This window comes from Malassezia pachydermatis (assembly GCF_001278385.1).
Source record: "Malassezia pachydermatis strain CBS 1879 chromosome Unknown scaffold3, whole genome shotgun sequence".
NCBI classification, from domain to species: Eukaryota; Fungi; Basidiomycota; class Malasseziomycetes; order Malasseziales; family Malasseziaceae; genus Malassezia; species Malassezia pachydermatis.
This window is the reverse complement of record NW_017253140.1, coordinates 210,106-225,960: the sequence shown is the minus strand read 5'-3', so window position 1 is coordinate 225,960 and position 15,855 is coordinate 210,106. Positions and strand designations below refer to the sequence as shown.

At 53.3% G+C, this 15,855-nt stretch overlaps 9 protein-coding genes across 9 annotated transcripts; 6 read left to right on the top strand and 3 right to left on the bottom strand.

Annotated features, from left to right (window-relative positions):
- Positions 1 to 140: 140 nt before the first annotated feature.
- On the top strand, positions 141 to 758 carry Malapachy_0732 (40s ribosomal protein s21; the record flags this gene model as incomplete). The annotated part of the gene is made up of 3 exons (XM_018135246.1): positions 141 to 155; positions 203 to 419; positions 724 to 758. The coding sequence occupies 3 exons, from the start codon at positions 141 to 143 to the stop codon at positions 756 to 758; spliced, it is 267 nt and encodes an 88-aa protein (XP_017992659.1).
- Positions 759 to 1,544: 786 nt separating this feature from the next.
- Positions 1,545 to 3,728, top strand: Malapachy_0737 (puf3-transcript-specific regulator of mrna degradation; the record flags this gene model as incomplete). The annotated part of the gene is made up of 1 exon (XM_018135251.1): positions 1,545 to 3,728. One exon carries the CDS (start codon positions 1,545 to 1,547, stop codon positions 3,726 to 3,728), a length of 2,184 nt encoding a protein of 727 aa, XP_017992662.1.
- An 830-nt stretch (positions 3,729 to 4,558) lies between these two features.
- Malapachy_0753 (tbc) lies at positions 4,559 to 5,866 on the top strand (the record flags this gene model as incomplete). The annotated part of the gene is made up of 1 exon (XM_018135267.1): positions 4,559 to 5,866. One exon carries the CDS (start codon positions 4,559 to 4,561, stop codon positions 5,864 to 5,866), a length of 1,308 nt encoding a protein of 435 aa, XP_017992380.1.
- Positions 5,867 to 6,759: 893 nt separating this feature from the next.
- On the top strand, positions 6,760 to 8,304 carry Malapachy_0722 (succinyl- :3-ketoacid-coenzyme a transferase; the record flags this gene model as incomplete). The annotated part of the gene is made up of 1 exon (XM_018135236.1): positions 6,760 to 8,304. One exon carries the CDS (start codon positions 6,760 to 6,762, stop codon positions 8,302 to 8,304), a length of 1,545 nt encoding a protein of 514 aa, XP_017992610.1.
- Positions 8,305 to 8,447: 143 nt separating this feature from the next.
- Malapachy_0718 (hypothetical protein) lies at positions 8,448 to 10,178 on the bottom strand (the record flags this gene model as incomplete). Its single annotated transcript, XM_018135232.1, has 1 exon — positions 8,448 to 10,178. One exon carries the CDS (start codon positions 10,176 to 10,178, stop codon positions 8,448 to 8,450), a length of 1,731 nt encoding a protein of 576 aa, XP_017992549.1.
- A 670-nt stretch (positions 10,179 to 10,848) lies between these two features.
- Positions 10,849 to 12,149, top strand: Malapachy_0726 (ydj1-mitochondrial and er import protein; the record flags this gene model as incomplete). Its single annotated transcript, XM_018135240.1, has 3 exons — positions 10,849 to 10,856; positions 10,896 to 10,905; positions 10,953 to 12,149. 3 exons carry the CDS (start codon positions 10,849 to 10,851, stop codon positions 12,147 to 12,149), a joined length of 1,215 nt encoding a protein of 404 aa, XP_017992606.1.
- A 637-nt stretch (positions 12,150 to 12,786) lies between these two features.
- On the bottom strand, positions 12,787 to 13,272 carry Malapachy_0720 (hypothetical protein; the record flags this gene model as incomplete). The annotated part of the gene is made up of 3 exons (XM_018135234.1): positions 12,787 to 12,932; positions 12,966 to 13,188; positions 13,222 to 13,272. The coding sequence occupies 3 exons, from the start codon at positions 13,270 to 13,272 to the stop codon at positions 12,787 to 12,789; spliced, it is 420 nt and encodes a 139-aa protein (XP_017992608.1).
- A 133-nt stretch (positions 13,273 to 13,405) lies between these two features.
- Malapachy_0723 (mitochondrial 54s ribosomal protein 38 34) lies at positions 13,406 to 13,844 on the top strand (the record flags this gene model as incomplete). Its single annotated transcript, XM_018135237.1, has 2 exons — positions 13,406 to 13,432; positions 13,464 to 13,844. The coding sequence occupies 2 exons, from the start codon at positions 13,406 to 13,408 to the stop codon at positions 13,842 to 13,844; spliced, it is 408 nt and encodes a 135-aa protein (XP_017992611.1).
- Positions 13,845 to 13,893: 49 nt separating this feature from the next.
- Positions 13,894 to 15,801, bottom strand: Malapachy_0714 (dimethylguanosine trna methyltransferase; the record flags this gene model as incomplete). The annotated part of the gene is made up of 3 exons (XM_018135228.1): positions 13,894 to 14,329; positions 14,352 to 15,477; positions 15,510 to 15,801. 3 exons carry the CDS (start codon positions 15,799 to 15,801, stop codon positions 13,894 to 13,896), a joined length of 1,854 nt encoding a protein of 617 aa, XP_017992555.1.
- Positions 15,802 to 15,855: the final 54 nt, after the last annotated feature.

The following is a 15,855-nucleotide window of genomic DNA, read 5'->3' as shown; positions in this document are numbered from 1 at the left end:
GATCGTGCGCATGCGGCTGCATGGGTCTTGGTCAGCATTGTTCATCGACTTGAGTACAACTATATGAATCACGTGATAGAATCCAACAGCTCGACGAAGCCTTCGTCCTGGCTGCCGGAACCGACCATCTGCCTAACACCATGGAGAATATCAACGTATGTGTTGTGCTGCTCTTCTAAAAGCATGATATTAACCAGTACAGGGTGAGCTTGTCGACCTCTACGTGCCCCGCAAGTGCGCTGCCACTGGCCGCCTGATTGAGGCCAAGGACCACGCCTCAGTCCAGATTGCTGTGGCCGATGTGGACGAGAACGGCAAGATGATCCCGGGCTCGACCACCAACATCCCTATCTCGGGTGCTGTCCGTCACCACGGTGAGGGCGACGACTCGATCAACCGCATTGCCCAGGACCTTGGCTGTACGTATGACTGACCCACGCCATATCAAGGATGTGAAGAATGAATGAATACCATGACAACCTGCCCGCTTCTGACAGTCTGCGCCTCGTCGAGAGGTATACACCTCATTTCACGACAGGGGCAGGATTCCAATTTTTAATGAAGCGAAGAATAAGTATGGCAGCGGAATAAGAGCTCGCCGACTCTCTTCCATGGGTTACACGAGTGTCAGACCTCTGCTACAAATATTGTCTTTTCCTTCATTCTTTTTGTTTTTGATATGGTGTTGGCGTTTTATGTGATGACCGATGCTAACCTATACAGTGATCAAGAACGTTTGGTCTGCTCAACTCAAGTAAATCTCGAATCATGACTGTGGATAGCATGCATGATTTAGTATACCTCGATGACGGGTGTATTTGATTACATGCACCTGGTCGTAGAGTCAAAATGCCATATTAGGGTCGTTCCTATGATATAGTGTCTATGCGCGTCTACTTTTGTGTGACTCTTTTCGCTGGAGAGAAAGGCTTGCCGCTTTCGGAGATAGAGGCTTTCTGACGAATTGCTTGAGCGGCCATTTGGGTGTTCCTATGATAGGTAGCGCTCGCTGACTAAGCTTTCTCCTCACGTTCAGTCGAAACCGTGCCCCTCTTCGTCAGTCATTTCAGATTGCTCATTAAACTTTTTGTTGGCTCTGTGGCATTGTAGGTTAGCTTGTTGGAGTAGAGATGTCTCGTCCACCAGGCTCTGACATATCCGATGCACAGTCTGCACAGAAAGCTGGAGCTGGGCCCCCACGGTCTAGTGGGTTCGAGTTTCACTCACGTGCTCCTGGCAGCTCCATCCGGGCCGGGCATCCTCTTCAGCGCACGGGGTCTTGGTCCACGCATGGAACCACAGGCCCTAGCTCCCATGCACGGGACACAGGGGCTATGAACCCTTCTTCAGCGCTTCCCAATGCGCCTCGGGCGCCCCGTCGTACTCTTACAGGAAATGCGTCCGATTTTCTTCATGCTGTGGATGATATTTTGGCGACGGGCCCAACTTGGACTGCGCCTTCTGGCAATCCCCCTCACGTCATGAACTCTTTCCGCCCTGACGGAGCCCCGTCTCCACGTTCTCTTATCCACCGCTCTTTGACTATGGACTCGTTTGGTTTTGATCCCACTGTTCACACACGTTCTCCTCTTCACCGGGCCTTCGGCGGCCTAGATCTCCCTTCTGCGTCTCCCAACCTGAACCCTCGCTCGAATGAGGAAATCTTATCTCCCTCTTTGACTGGAACGATGGACTGGCGTCCTACCGATATCGATGTCCGCAACCAGTACTCGTCCAAGCGAGGCTCTGCACGTCCAACGGATGGCGCTTTCTTTGGGCCGTTGGGTGGGATTCTTTCCTCTTCACCTGACGACACATCTTCTCTTCATGCGGAGGCTTCTGTAGCGATTGCTCTGGGCGATGACGACGCTCAAGCTCCGTCGTTTGCCCCACGTGTACGACCGGACCGATTCGATCATGTGTCGCCCTCTTCGTCTGTGGACCATGATCTATCACAACGAATGCGATCTATGACGATGCCTGTCGAACTGCCTATGCACAATCCCCTTCGCGATCGGCGGCCCGGCACACCCAAAGGCAACATGCACGACTCGCCTCCTATGGCTCCTCGAGGACCTGGGCGTTCTATAGGTCGCGGAGGTATGCCTACTGTATACACGCGCTATACAGGCACACCCACCTATCAGCATCAGCCGTTCTCGATGTCGCCTATCAGCTCGCCCACCTTACCAGAGAGTCCGGATGTACTGGGTCGTGCCAATGACAACAAGTCCACTATGCAGGAGCGCAGCATCTCTCCTCGTGGGAAGCATCGTGACGAAGGGAAATGGTTTGGGCGTCCTGGCACCTTGCGCCTCGGTGACACTGTGCAGGTAGGCAATGCTGCCCTCTCGACTCATTCGCCCGTATCGCTGGACGATGAAGGATCAAGCCACCCTCACCAGCTTCGCCATGATCTCCTTACGCATGAAGAACATGACGCTTCCATGCGCCGTCGTGGGTCTGGGCGTGGCCGAGGTGGGCATCAACACAATGCTATAGGGCATGATACCGGTGCGCACTCTGGCGGTCGTGGCCATCGTCGTGATGCCGGTTTAACGCGTCAGCACACTTCTGCTCAGGACGAGTCGACGCGACTCAACCTAGCTGAAGTTCGTGGCCAGCTTACGGAAATCAGCATGGATCAGCATGGCAGTCGTCTTATCCAGGAAAAACTGGACCATTGCTCGCAGGAAGAGCGAACAATAGTGTTTGACGAACTGTATCCTGAGTCGCGTCGTCTTATGGCCGATGTGTTTGGCAACTATGTGATTCAAAAGCTTCTTGAATATGGCACACCAGCGCAGGTCCAAGCCTTGGGCAGTCAGCTCGAAGGCCATGTACTCACTCTTTCTCTCGGCACCTACGGCTGTCGTGTCGTGCAAAAAGCCTTTGAGCGTGTGCCAGAAGCTGAAAAGATCAAGCTGAGCGAGGAGCTGCATCCGTATGTGCTCGACTGTGTACGTGATCAGAATGCCAATCACGTTATCCAGAAAATCTTGGAGCAAGTTCCTCACCAGCATCTTGATTTTATTGCATCAGCGTTCCAAGGTCATGTGTCGACGCTGGCGTCGCACTGTTACTCTTGTCGCGTATTACAGCGTATATTTGCCTACTGCAGTGAGGTCCAACGACGGCCCCTGCTGGATGAAATGCATACGAATACTTTGCGTTTAATGCAAGACCAGTACGGCAATTATGTGGTGCAATGGGTCTTGCAACATGGAGATATGAGCGACAGGCTCGCAATTGTACACGTAACGAAGTCTCATCTTCTTCAACTTTCCCGCCACAAGTTTGCCTCTAATGTGGTGGAACATGTGATACAGGTGGCCCCCGCGGAGGATCTCTCTGACTTGCTGGAGGAGCTTCTGGCGCCTCTTGACACGGTCGAAGCCGAGTGCTTACCACTCCTCTTTGAGGGATCTCTGCCGTTGTGTGTGGCCACCGTCATGATGCAAGATCAATATGCGAATTATGTTTTACAGCGCTTCTTGCAAGTACTTCATGGTCATGACCGAGAGCGACTGGTGCACACGATACGGCCTGTATTGCACGCTCTACGTCAACGTCAGGTGATGTTGGCAGCCCAAAATCCGAATGGAGCTCCCTATACTGGCAGCATCCGCATTCCAGGTGGTGGTCATATCGGGAGCAAGCCATTGCAAGCCATTGAACGACTAATTGAACAGGTGCCTTCGTCTACAGCACCCACACGTACATCCTAGCGACGATACTGCATGTATCATACATATTTTTTTTTTATCGCAGTGCATAGTGTACTTATTTTTTTTAAATCATTGGCAGTTTCAGGAGGACTCCACATTGACTCTCTACATCTGCAGGCCAGGCTCGCTCTTCTACTCCACATCCCTTGCCCATGGCTGTGGTATGGACCGACAAAGCGTCTCAACATCCCACAGCCTATACCAGCGATAATGTGTACGGTACAGTGCAGTGGGTTTCGAGCACAAAAAACGTGAGCGAGGGCACATTATCGCTGCACTTTGAAGCTGAAACAGCGGAGACATCTACTGCTACCCATACGCTCTCCCTTCCACTCACCGACATCCACTCGTTTCGGCTTCGCTCTCCCCTAGCTTTGCGCCAGATCGGCTCTGTGGAAATTCAAATGAAAAATCAAGATACATATACCCTATTCTTCCACACATACCCTTACGATACCCACCCACGCACATCTAAATGGGGTGGTCGCCTACTGATCGACGCTATCCAGTCATACACCGATCTGGTAGTAAGCCTGCAAGATCACGGACTTTTTCTCGTGCATCCTTCGTTACAAGAACGTGAATATCACCTCACGCCGCGTTTCGCTGATGATGCGATTGAGGCTGTTTTGGCTCGTCGAACCCCCTTAAAGCCACAGAAAACTCACACAGATACATTGGCGGAGTGGGCCAAATCGACGCGGCTCTCTGTTCTATCACAGCTTTCTTATGTAACGCGTGGCGCACGACAATCACGCGATGCTTTTCTTTCTCATCCACTTTTACGCCACGCTACGCCTCATGTATCTACATCACAAGCAGGGCCCTACATGGTCAGCACATCCACCAACAACCATGACAAAGCCAAGCAAACGTTGGAATTTGATTCTGCCCGAGTGTACTTGGCAAAATGGGCCCAGCAAATCGCACATGAAGGCGAACTGAATCGACTTGCAGAGCGTGCGATGGAAGAAGGCCCAGCTATGGAGGCAGAAGATCTTCTTGGCGCGACAAAGCTGCCAACTATACCTGGTGTCGAGGAAGGGCTCAAGCCTCTTAGTGTACAGGACTGCGAGCTCCTCATGCAAAATAATTCCAAGGTCAATGTACTAGCTCAGCATATTTTCCGCCGCGGACTTGAGAAGAACGCACGTCCTCTGCTATGGCCTTATCTGCTAGGCGCTCACCCTATGGTTATGGAAGTGGAGAAGCGAGAGCATATTGCTGACGAAGATGCGAAGGCGTACTTAAAACTATACGAATCTTGGGCAACGAGCCAGCGGCCACTGTCAGCCCATGCAGAAGCTTCGCAACACCGCATTTGGATCGATTGTCTACGTGCTGATACAAAGCATGCATTCTTCCATACCCCACCACGTACAGATACGTTCTCTCGTATGCAGCAGAGCAGCTGGGATCGGCCTTCGCATCAAGGCACGTCTGCATCGCAGATCAATCCGCATTTGTATGCTTTGAGCGACATCCTATTGACATTTGTTGTCTACGCCGAATCCAAAGAAGATCCATTGATTCCATCCCTTGAAGGATACGTCCAGGGCATGAGTGATTTGTGCCTTGTCTGCTACATGGCCTGCGATGGTGATGAAGCTAAAGCGTTTTGGTCCTTTGTGGCCCTCATGCGTCGCTGGGGCGGATTTTACGTGGAAGATCAATCAGGTATGCGCCAAGAACTTGTGCTTCTTCAGCGCTTAGTTGCGGAACTCTGTCCGCGACTGTATATGTATTTGCAATCGATTGACGCTCTCCATTTCTTCTTCTGTTTCCGCTGGCTGCTTGTGTGTTTCAAGCGTGAGTTTGCTTTGGATGACGTGCTTCGACTTTGGGAAGCGATCTGGGCCTCGAGCTGGTGTTCACAAAATTCAGGGGACTGGCCCTTATGCACACACTTTGAGCTCTTCCTCTCCCTTGCAATTTTGGAGAGTCATGCAGATGTGATGGAACGTCACTTGAAGACTTTTGACGAAGTCTTAATGTATGTGCAGTCCTTGTCAAATCATATGGATGCCGCAACCGTGCTGCGTCGTGCGGAGGCGCTTGTGTACCGCCTACGGAGCCGGGTAATCCATGCTGATGTACCGCCTGATTCTGACATTCAGGCCCTCGTGCAGCGCCTTTAATTATGTCGTGTCATTTGATCATATATATTTACATTCTATACATCCCCATAAGAAAAACTTGTTGTCTATTAATACATGAGCTGGGCCTCGACGACATAACGATCCCCCGTATGCGCCAGTGTAAATTTCTGGGGTAAAAATCGAGTCCTGTGCCACGATCGTACCAAGCGCATGGCTTCGGACACGGATTGGAGTCGGACCAAAAACCAGGCGGATGTGCTCTCTGGGTCCTGGTGCGGTATTTTTACAATGCTATCCCATGGTCCCTTAGGCATTTCGTACCCTAGCATGTTGGTAAGATGCCAAGAAACAAGCTGGGTATTTTTTGTTGGGGCTAGAGAATAACTTCGCTGCAGTTTTTTTGTGAGTTTGTCGGCAGTGGTATGAAAGGGTATGTTTCGCAGCAGCACAGAGTGCATCGGCTCGGCAGCAATCATATCCATAACGGCTACCACATCGCGCGGTACTCTGGCATACATCTCCCGCACATACGAGGCAAGCTGGTCTGTGTCATACAGCGTTGCGGATATCGGCTCACCTCCGATACGGACCGATGACGCCACATTGGCCCATGCTTGCGCCTCCGTAGAGGTCGCAAAATGCACCACCGCTTGACCACTTGGATGAAGACTTGGTGTCCTAACAAAGCGGATCGTCTGTGCTGCTGGTGCCTGATGAAAAATATCACTTGGCCAACATGTTTTCGGAAGCCGAGATAACACCGCGGTCGTCGGCTGTTTCAACATCATGGCTGGCCTGGGAGCGGTGGAGGCAGCCAATGAAGCTGTGCCTGTGCCCCAAGGGCGTTTTGTGGCGGCAAGCCCAACTATATAAAAATCCTTGCCAAGACTTGAGGAAGGTTCCTTATTCCTTTTTCCCTTTACTTGCCAGTTATGCTTGCATCGGTCCGCTCTGTTCTGCGCAAAGAGGCCCGTGTGGGTATCCGTCACTTCTCAGCTGCCCCGGTTCGTTTCCAGGTCGTTTCGTCGATCAAGATCCTCGAGGCTTCCGAGGCCGTGAAGGACATCAAGTCGGGTGATACTGTTCTCGTTGGTGGTTTCGACCTGTCGGGTACTCCCCGCACTCTCCTTACCGCTCTGGGTGAGTACCCGGATGTGAAGGACCTGCGTATCATCTCGAACAACATGGGTACCCCAGGCCACGGAATTGGTATCCTTGCTCGCAATGGCCAGATTGGTCTTGCTATGAGCTCGTACGTTGGCGGCAACCGTGAGTTCACTTCCCAGTACAATGCCGGTAAGGTGTCGATGCACCTCTGCCCGCAGGGTACGCTGGCTGAAAAGATTCGTGCTGGTGGTTACGGTATCCCGGCTTTCTACACACCTACTGGTTACGGTACTGCCGTGGAGACCGGAGAAATTGTTGTTCGCTACGAACCTCGTACGGAGGAGGAGATCAAGAACAACGCGCCCATGGTGCCCAAGGAGTACGCTCCCCCGCGTGAGGTGCGTGAATTCGATGGCCGCAAGTACCTGCTGGAGAAGGCTGTTCACGGCGACTTTGCTCTTGTTTACGCCAAAAAGGCTGATAAGGCCGGTAACATTGTGTTCCACGGTAACGCCCGCAACTTCAACGATGTGATGGCCCGTAACGCTCGTATCACCATTGTTGAGGCGGAGGAGATCGTTGAGATCGGCGAAATCGACCCTGACGAGGTCCAGCTGCCTGGTGTGTTTGTGAATCGCATCGTGAAGGCTACTCTCCCTATGGAGCTGGAGAAGAAGGTGCTCGCCAAGAAGGAGGGCGACGGCCCTAGCTCGAAGGGTGTCAAGAAGGAGACGATTGCGGCTCGTGCTGCCAAGGAATTCTCGGATGGCATGTACGCCAACCTCGGTATTGGTCTGCCCGACATGGTGCCGAACTTCCTGCCGGAGGGCGTGAACGTTCACCTCCAGTGCGAGAACGGTCTGCTTGGCTGTGGTCCGTACCCCGCTACCGAGGAGCAGGTCGACCCGAGCATTGTGAACGCCGGCAAGGAGTCGATCACGACCCTGCCTGGTTCGGCCTTCTTCGACTCGTCGGACTCGTTCGGTATCATCCGTGGTGGTCACCTCGACATTACCATGCTTGGTGCCCTGCAGGTTACGGCTAACGGTGACCTGGCCAACTACATGATTCCTGGTAAGCTTGTTCCGGGTATGGGTGGTGCCATGGATCTGGTGTCGAACCCGGACAACACTCGTGTTATTGTCCTGACCGAGCACGTGGACAAGCACGGCCGCCCTAAGATCGTGGCGGAGACCAAGCTGCCGAAGACCGGTGTGCGCTGCGTAAACCGCATCATTACAGACTTGGCTGTGTTCGACGTGGACCGCGAGAAGGGCGGTCTTACTCTCGTTGAGCTCCAGCCTGGTGTAACTGAAGAGGAGGTTCGCAAGAACACGGACGCTCCTTACAAGGTTGCTCTCAAGCAGTAACCAGCTCATTTCCCACTCCTTACCCCGAGGCCGGTAGAAACTTGCCATGTAGTTATACTAGCCTATCGATATGTTAGTCATTTATGCCATGAAATCGATTGATTGTCTATGTGGATCAAAAGTATTGAGTGTAAGTTTGGTGTTCATTGCTCGGAGGACGTCGTTGGCACTGCAGGCGGAGGTAAGCTCAGGCCGGCCGTGGTCCCTGTCGGCATGGAAGACAAGGCAGCTTTAGGCGATTTGGCTAGGACGATAGGCACAACCAAATCGTCTGAGCCCGTATCTGCCGACAAGCGGGCTTCCTTCGTGTTGGTGGTCGTGGAAGGCTCGTCCGATTTAGTACTGCCTTCCCAATCCCAATCCGAGGCAATATCATCCTCGTTTTCGGAATCGTACTCGTCTAGAATCTCCTCGCCAATCAGCTCTTCTAGCACATCTTCCAACGTGATAATGCCCATAGGAGCTGATGGCGACGAGTTTTGTTCCAGAATGGGCTTCGAAGCCCATGTACCACTATTGCTCAAGCCAGATTCAGGATCGGTCTTGTTCTGGTCGCTCGAATCACGCAGGCGATGCAAGATACGCTGAACACGAGATAATTTTCGAAGCTTCATTTCACGATCGGCTTCCGTCTCCGCTCCTTCTTCTTTGGCATGGGCTGATGTGGATACATTGTGGGTAGCGGGAATGGTTGGTTTCGTTGATCGAGCCGAATGTGGCGATACAATCGCCATATGTGAGCGTCCTTCTTGGAATACATTGAGTACGTTGAGCAGCGGCTCGTCCCAAGGTACAGTAGGCAAAGCGTTGATAATGAGTTCACTGACAGGTACGGCATCTTCTGGATCCAGAAGAACGCATTGCTTAACAAGCAGCGCACCAATAATTTTACGATGCACTTTGGATTGAGGAGGTTCAGTGTACAAACTCGATTGATTATTCGTTAGTGGGTGCGTACTGCCATCCATCATGGTAGGCGAATCAGTAAGAGCCACCGGCTGGGATGGAGTTCTGTGTGAAGACGTGTCCGAAGACTTGATTCGTGGCGTCCACACGCCAGAGGCCTGCATATCACCATCAATGTCTTGATATATAGGTATACGCGAGTGTCCTGATCGAACGATACGTTCAAGTGTGGGATAATCTAAGCGAGCTGTAATAGGAAGCATATGGACACGATCAATCGGTGTCATAGCCTGCTTGGCCACCTTTACTTGCATGTCCAAAGCACCGCCGACAATTGTGACAGTGTCGTGCTTCAAGTCACCACCTCTGCCACCAGCAGCCGCATGCATCGTAACCAGCTCTTTCAATTCCACGCGGCGATACATAGTACCATGGTGCGGACCCAGCGCATAGTGTAACACGCGTGAAACGGGCCAGGCTACCGGCCACAAGATGATCATAATCACCCGCGTAAACATCGCCATATGAGCACCGATAAACAGACCATAGCGCGAGCAGACACTTTGCGGAATCAATTCAGCAAAAATGACCACAAGGACAATGGACACAATGACTGCCTGGATACCACCGCCCAGGACTGGGTCCGCGATGATTGGCAGTGTCTCATTGGTGATCATATTGGCAATGAGCAGGGTGGTAAGCAGCAAATGCCCATCTTTGCGTACAGGAGCAATTCTTTGCGCATACCAACGCTCCTTTTCGCTACCTTGGGCCATCAGCACTTGAAGCTGTGTTTCGTCTAACGACATATAACCTAGCGTTAGACCGGCAAAAATGCCAGACAGAATGACAAGAATAGGGATCAAAATGCCGAAGGCAACTTTCTGACCTTCTGGAAGCGATTCATTGCTGTTGTCAGTTGATCCCTCTTCGCTACGCTTCAAGAGATGGACAGGACTGTTCGCCATGTCGATGATCGCCTGTACATGAGAGGATGGGTAGGCATTACCTAGCGAAAAGGCCGGGCGTGAAGCCGAGTGGAGCCACCATGCTACAAGAGAGGCTCCGGCAACCATGCCAAGCAGAATCAATAAGCTCCCAATCACGATATACTTGATGCGCGACCATAAGTGAGGCTGTGACTTGCTCTTGCCTTGCCATGCATACGGTAGCTGCTCCGACGGACAGGGTGGAGTATCTGTCAATGATGACAGAGTGCGTTTGTATGTCTGGTTTACAAGAGGCTCATGATAATTTCTAGGCAGATTGGACGTCGTTTCTGGAAAGGTGGCGTCGGTGTGCACCATAAAACTAAGGAAAGGTGCGATAAGCCCACGGCGCTTGCCTATTACCCCGCTTTTGCCCTCGCCTTACCACGAGATATCCTCCGCGGTCATAGCCTCCACTTGGCTTATTCATCATCACGTGAGATAGGGTGGAGGAAATGGGCGGTGATTGCATAGAAGCCGCTGGAACAATCGACATCTTCGAGATGTAGGTTGCTGCAGCTCAAGTTCGTTGCCATAGGCGGTGGTGCAATTAGGAGGTGCGCCTTGAAATACGCGCGACAAACTCGTGTGGCACACTTTTTCCGCAAGACAGTGCCAAGTCGGACGACCTGGTCTACGAGTATATACCATGGTGAAGTACGTATGAAAGCGTTGTTGAGTGTACTAACATACTAGGGAAACGAAGGTATGTGCCCGATTCGTGGATCCACGCAGAATACTAACGTATAACAGCTATATGATTTGCTCGGTGTGAAGCCTGACGCATCTGATTCCGAGCTGAAAAAGGCCTATCGTAAGAAGGCTTTGGCGCTTCACCCTGACAAGGGTGGTGACCCGGAGCTTTTCAAAGAGGTCACCTCTGCATATGAGGCGCTCTCTGACCCGGACAAGCGTGAGATGTACGACCGTTTCGGCATGGAAGGTCTGAGCGAAGGTGGTATGGGTGGTGGTATGGACCCCCAGGACCTGTTCTCACAGTTGTTTGGCGGTGGTGGCGGCTTCTTTGGCGGTGGTGGCCGTCCTCGTGGCCCGCGGAAGGGCAAGGACCTCGTGCACCGTGTCAAGGTTACCCTGGAAGACCTGTACAAGGGCAAGTTGACGAAGCTGGCTCTTCAAAAGCATGTTCTTTGTAAGAAGTGCGATGGTCGTGGTGGTAAGGAAGGCTCTGTGAAGACCTGCAATTCCTGCCATGGTCAAGGTATTAAGATTGTAATGCGTCAAGTGGGTCCGATGATCCAGCAGATGCAGCAGACCTGCCCAGACTGCCAGGGTGCTGGCGAGCAGATTGATGCCAAGGATCGCTGCACGGCATGCCACGGCAAGAAAGTGACACAGGAACGTAAGGTCCTCGAGGTCCGTATCGACAAGGGTATGGAAGATGGCCAGCAGATTACGTTCAAGGAGGAGGCTGACCAGGCGCCGAACACCGTGCCTGGTGATGTGATTATTGTGGTGGACGAGCAGCCCCACCCGCGCTTCAAGCGCAAGAAGAACGACCTCTTCGTGAGTGTGGAAGTGGATCTCTTGACGGCGTTGGCGGGTGGTCGTGTGAATATTGAACATCTGGATGACCACGCACTTTCCGTGGAGATCCCGGCGGGTGAGATTGTACGTCCTGGCGATATGAAAGTGCTTCGTGGCCAGGGTATGCCGTCGTACCGCCACCATGAGATGGGTGACCTGTACGTTAACTTGAGTGTGAAGTTCCCCGACTCGCTGAGCGAGGAGCAGATGGGTCTCCTTGAAAAGGCGCTGCCGCCCCGTATGCCCCAGGCCTCGCTGCCGAAGAATGTGGATGTTGAGGATGTGGTGATGGACAACATTGACGAACACGAGGCTCACCGCGCACGCACTGGCCCATCTGGCTCTCATGATATGGATGAAGATGACCCAGCTGGTGGTCCGCAGGTGCAATGTGCGCAGGGCTAATGTAATTCTGTCTCGTGTTCATTATGACGTTTAGTCTACGTATACTTTTCATCATGTAGTTCCAAGAGTATATCGGGCATGATTGTTAGGCCAAGTGGTTTTCAAGCTGCCAACGTCAGACTGCTGGGATGGGAACGTACTTCGACCTGTTTGCGGTCCGCCTCAGCGAGACGGCGATCAAGCTCTTCCAGCTCGTTGGTTTGCGATGCAAGGGAGGCTTGACTGCGGGCTCGTTAGAGAAGGGCATACGTACATTTTCTTCACACGTTGCTCCATAGCTTCCAGGCTGTGGTGTGAGTCGTGGCATACACCTACCTAGCTTGCGCTTCCTGCACAGCCTGTGCTGTAGGCTCTCCCTGCCAGTCACCTGTAGCAATCATGTCGACTTGCATCAGTGGGCACTGCTCAGTCGTAACATGCTCTGGGTCAAATTGGAACAAGCGCACTTCCGCGTTGCCCCAGTACTTGGTATGTTAGTTACTTCTTTTGCAACGACCTACCGAGTCAGGCTGGCCCGTGAGGCAACGCAGAAAGTCACCATGCGCCATAATCACAATGTACTCCTCTTTGCGGTCCCGGAGGTACTGACGCACCCATTGCGCACGGGCTTGCAGGGCTGCTGCATCCGACGCTGACATCATAAGCGAAAGCGGTACGCACCATAAAAGTCTTTCTTGCTGATCCACTCAGGCGTAAGGAGGCTCAGGTTGTACTTGCTGAACTCTGGATGTGACTCAAGGATCTCGCGTGCGGAGCCAGTATCACAAGGGTTGTGGCTGCACTCTGTCGGTCAGCGGGCTACGTAGGCGTACCTACCCTGCAATTGCGGCAGACATACAATGTTAGCATGCCCTCCTAGACGCTCGATCGCCGGTGCATATCCAGCCGCTGTGGTTTGGAGCGTGCGTCGAAGTGGCGAGGAGATAATCACCTCGGCGACGGACTGAATTTCTGGTGTGAGCGTGGCCAAACGAGCCGCCTGTTGATGGCCAAGAGGCGTGAGGACGGCGTCGGAAATGGTCGTGTCTTCTGACACATTCTTTGTACTGTTATCACGCCATCATCCACATACATGCATCGCCTGAGCGTGTCGGGTAAGGTAAATGCGGCTAGTCGGCGCCATGATGTTGGGAAGCGAAACATCCGTGCACGCCCAGATCGTAGACGCAGCGCGGCTAAATCACGTGATCATAACGAAGGAGCTCCTCGTCGAACGTTGTGTGCGACGTCGTCGGTGTGCCTCTTTGCTGGCGAACATGCTGGGCCTCAAGGCAACGATGTCGGTAGGTATTGCGTGCTTGGCTCACTCGTCAGATTATCGACAACTCGGGCGGTTTGGTGGCCGAGTGCATCAATGTGCTTCGGTACAAGAGCTCTAAGGGTTTGGGTCGTGTAGGCGACGAAATCGTGGTTGTCGTGCAGAAGGCCAAGCCGATTCCCACGAACCAGGTCCCCGGTAGCTCTTCCAATGCTTTGAAGGTGCGCCGCGGTGATGTTCGGCATGCTGTGATTGTCCGCACCAAGAAGGAGTCGCAGCGCCCTGATGGCCGTGTTGTCAAGTTTGACGACAATGCATGCATTCTCCTGAACAACCGTAAGGAGCCGCTTGGCACCCGTGTGAATGGTGCCGTATCGAGTGAGCTTCGCGAACGAGGCTGGGGCAAGATCCTCAGCTTGGCGACCAAGGTCGTATAGCATGTATATACCGCGTTTCCTCTCTATGTAGAGCCACACATGCTATGTTTTAGGCAGTATCCTCGTTCTTCTTCTCACGCCATTCCTGCGTGCGTCGTGCGATTTCTTCAGGCGCCAAGCTGCGGTGGACGCGTTTCCTGTGGCCCTTGGCAGCAGTACCGGGGCCCCAGTTGGCTTGGGGATTCATTTGGTAGCGCACCGCTTTGCTCTCTGTCTGCGCGCCTTGGATCACCTTGTTGGTCTCTGGGTGCTCTGTGGCCAAGTCATAGTCGCGTCGCGTCATAGGCATACCATCGTCATCGACGCGCGAAAGCAGGCCCTTGGCTGACGATCCCTCCTTCAGCCGCTCCGGATTCACGGGATGCGTGCGAATCCATGTACGGTACAAATCGTAGACATCAGCTCGCGTCGCATCCGTCTTGACCGACCCTGGAATACAGTGAGATCGAGATACACGGAAACCAGCATTGAGAAGACCGTTGCTACTGTTAGTGCACAAATACGTACAGGACATCCGACATGGACGGACTAGCGCAGTGGAACAGGCCAGCGACCTTCGCTGGGTGGAAATAGAAAGGCACATCCAATTCGTCTCGCGCCGTGGTAACCATACCGCGAATGCGCGGCTCGGTATGCACAGAGTGCATGCCGCTATCCAGCGTAGCTAGCAGCTCATTGCAGAATGTCTTGTCGTGCAAGGGACCAAACCACATCGGTCCGCCGACGTGGAAGGAGCCGCCACATTCAGCACAGTGGGTATCAGTGGGCGGACCCGAAGCCGAGCCAAACTTCCACATGGCGTGGCCGGTCTTGGCATTGGTCGAAGCAGTACCACGACCCATCGGCTGTACGTGGAAGGCACTGCATTTCGAGCAAGTGTACACCAGGCCTGTCTTGGACGCGTTCTGCTTCACCGTCTCAGGGCGTGACCACACACGCACAAATACACGCAGGTAAAAGTCGATCGACAACGAGAGCATCGGCTGGATGTAGCGGCCATACTTACCCGCCGCTGAGGCAATGGCATGCAGGACGAGACGCAAGGCCGCTTCGTGGCTATATTCTGCCTTGATACTCACACCGCCATACAGCGACCAGCACTTTTCCGGGTAGTTGTGGCCGGCCAACACAGCCAAGTCTGTGCAAGTGACACACAGCAGCCCGCCATCTATCACGCTTTGCACCGCCGCATCGAGGAACGGTGATGCTGTGCCGTAGGGGTCCAGATCGACCATATCGAAACGCAGCGGCAAGTCACGGTGGTTATACATGAGGGTAATCGCGTCGCCCTGGTTCACATGGACCTTGCACTCAGGATGAATCTTCATCGATGGCGGTTCCTCGGCGTCCATAGCGTGAACGTCATGCTTCTCTTCCTCCTGCGCTGGCGTTTCCTCTTTCTCCTCGTGTGCCTGGAGAGGCGCCCATTCCTCGAGGGGGCGATCAGGGGGGAAATTGAGCGCCAGGTTCCGTCGCAGTGCTTGCACAGCGGTGGCGGAGAGATCGTTGGCGAGGACGGAACCTAGCAGCGGGATTTCCTTGGCGTATCGAATACTGCGCAGGCCTGTAGCACTAAGCGCTTCTAGCGCCTTGAATTTGTACGGCTGATACTCCCGAGGTGCCTCATCTTGGTCTAGCGAGGGGGTGAGACAGTGTCGTACGTACCTGTCTTGAGTCGCTTAGCGTCTGGTTCCGACGTTTTGCTGCGCTTGCTGCGGGCCTTCATACGCGCGTCGAAACGTTGACGCTTCTCGCAGTCCAGTATCTTACTCCACGTAATGATCGCGATCGTGCTCAGGTCACGGTTGAACTCCTGGACAGGGTTGAGAAAGGCAGCCTCCTTCGACGGCATCACAATCGTCGCGCTGTTCTCACGGAACGCGGATTCGTTCGCGCGGATTTTGATACCATGCTTTGCCACAGCGCTTGGGCTCAGCAAGATCGGTTGCGGCGCCATCGCTCTACGGAACACACCGACCCTGGACGTGTGACAGAGGCGCACCAGGCCCAT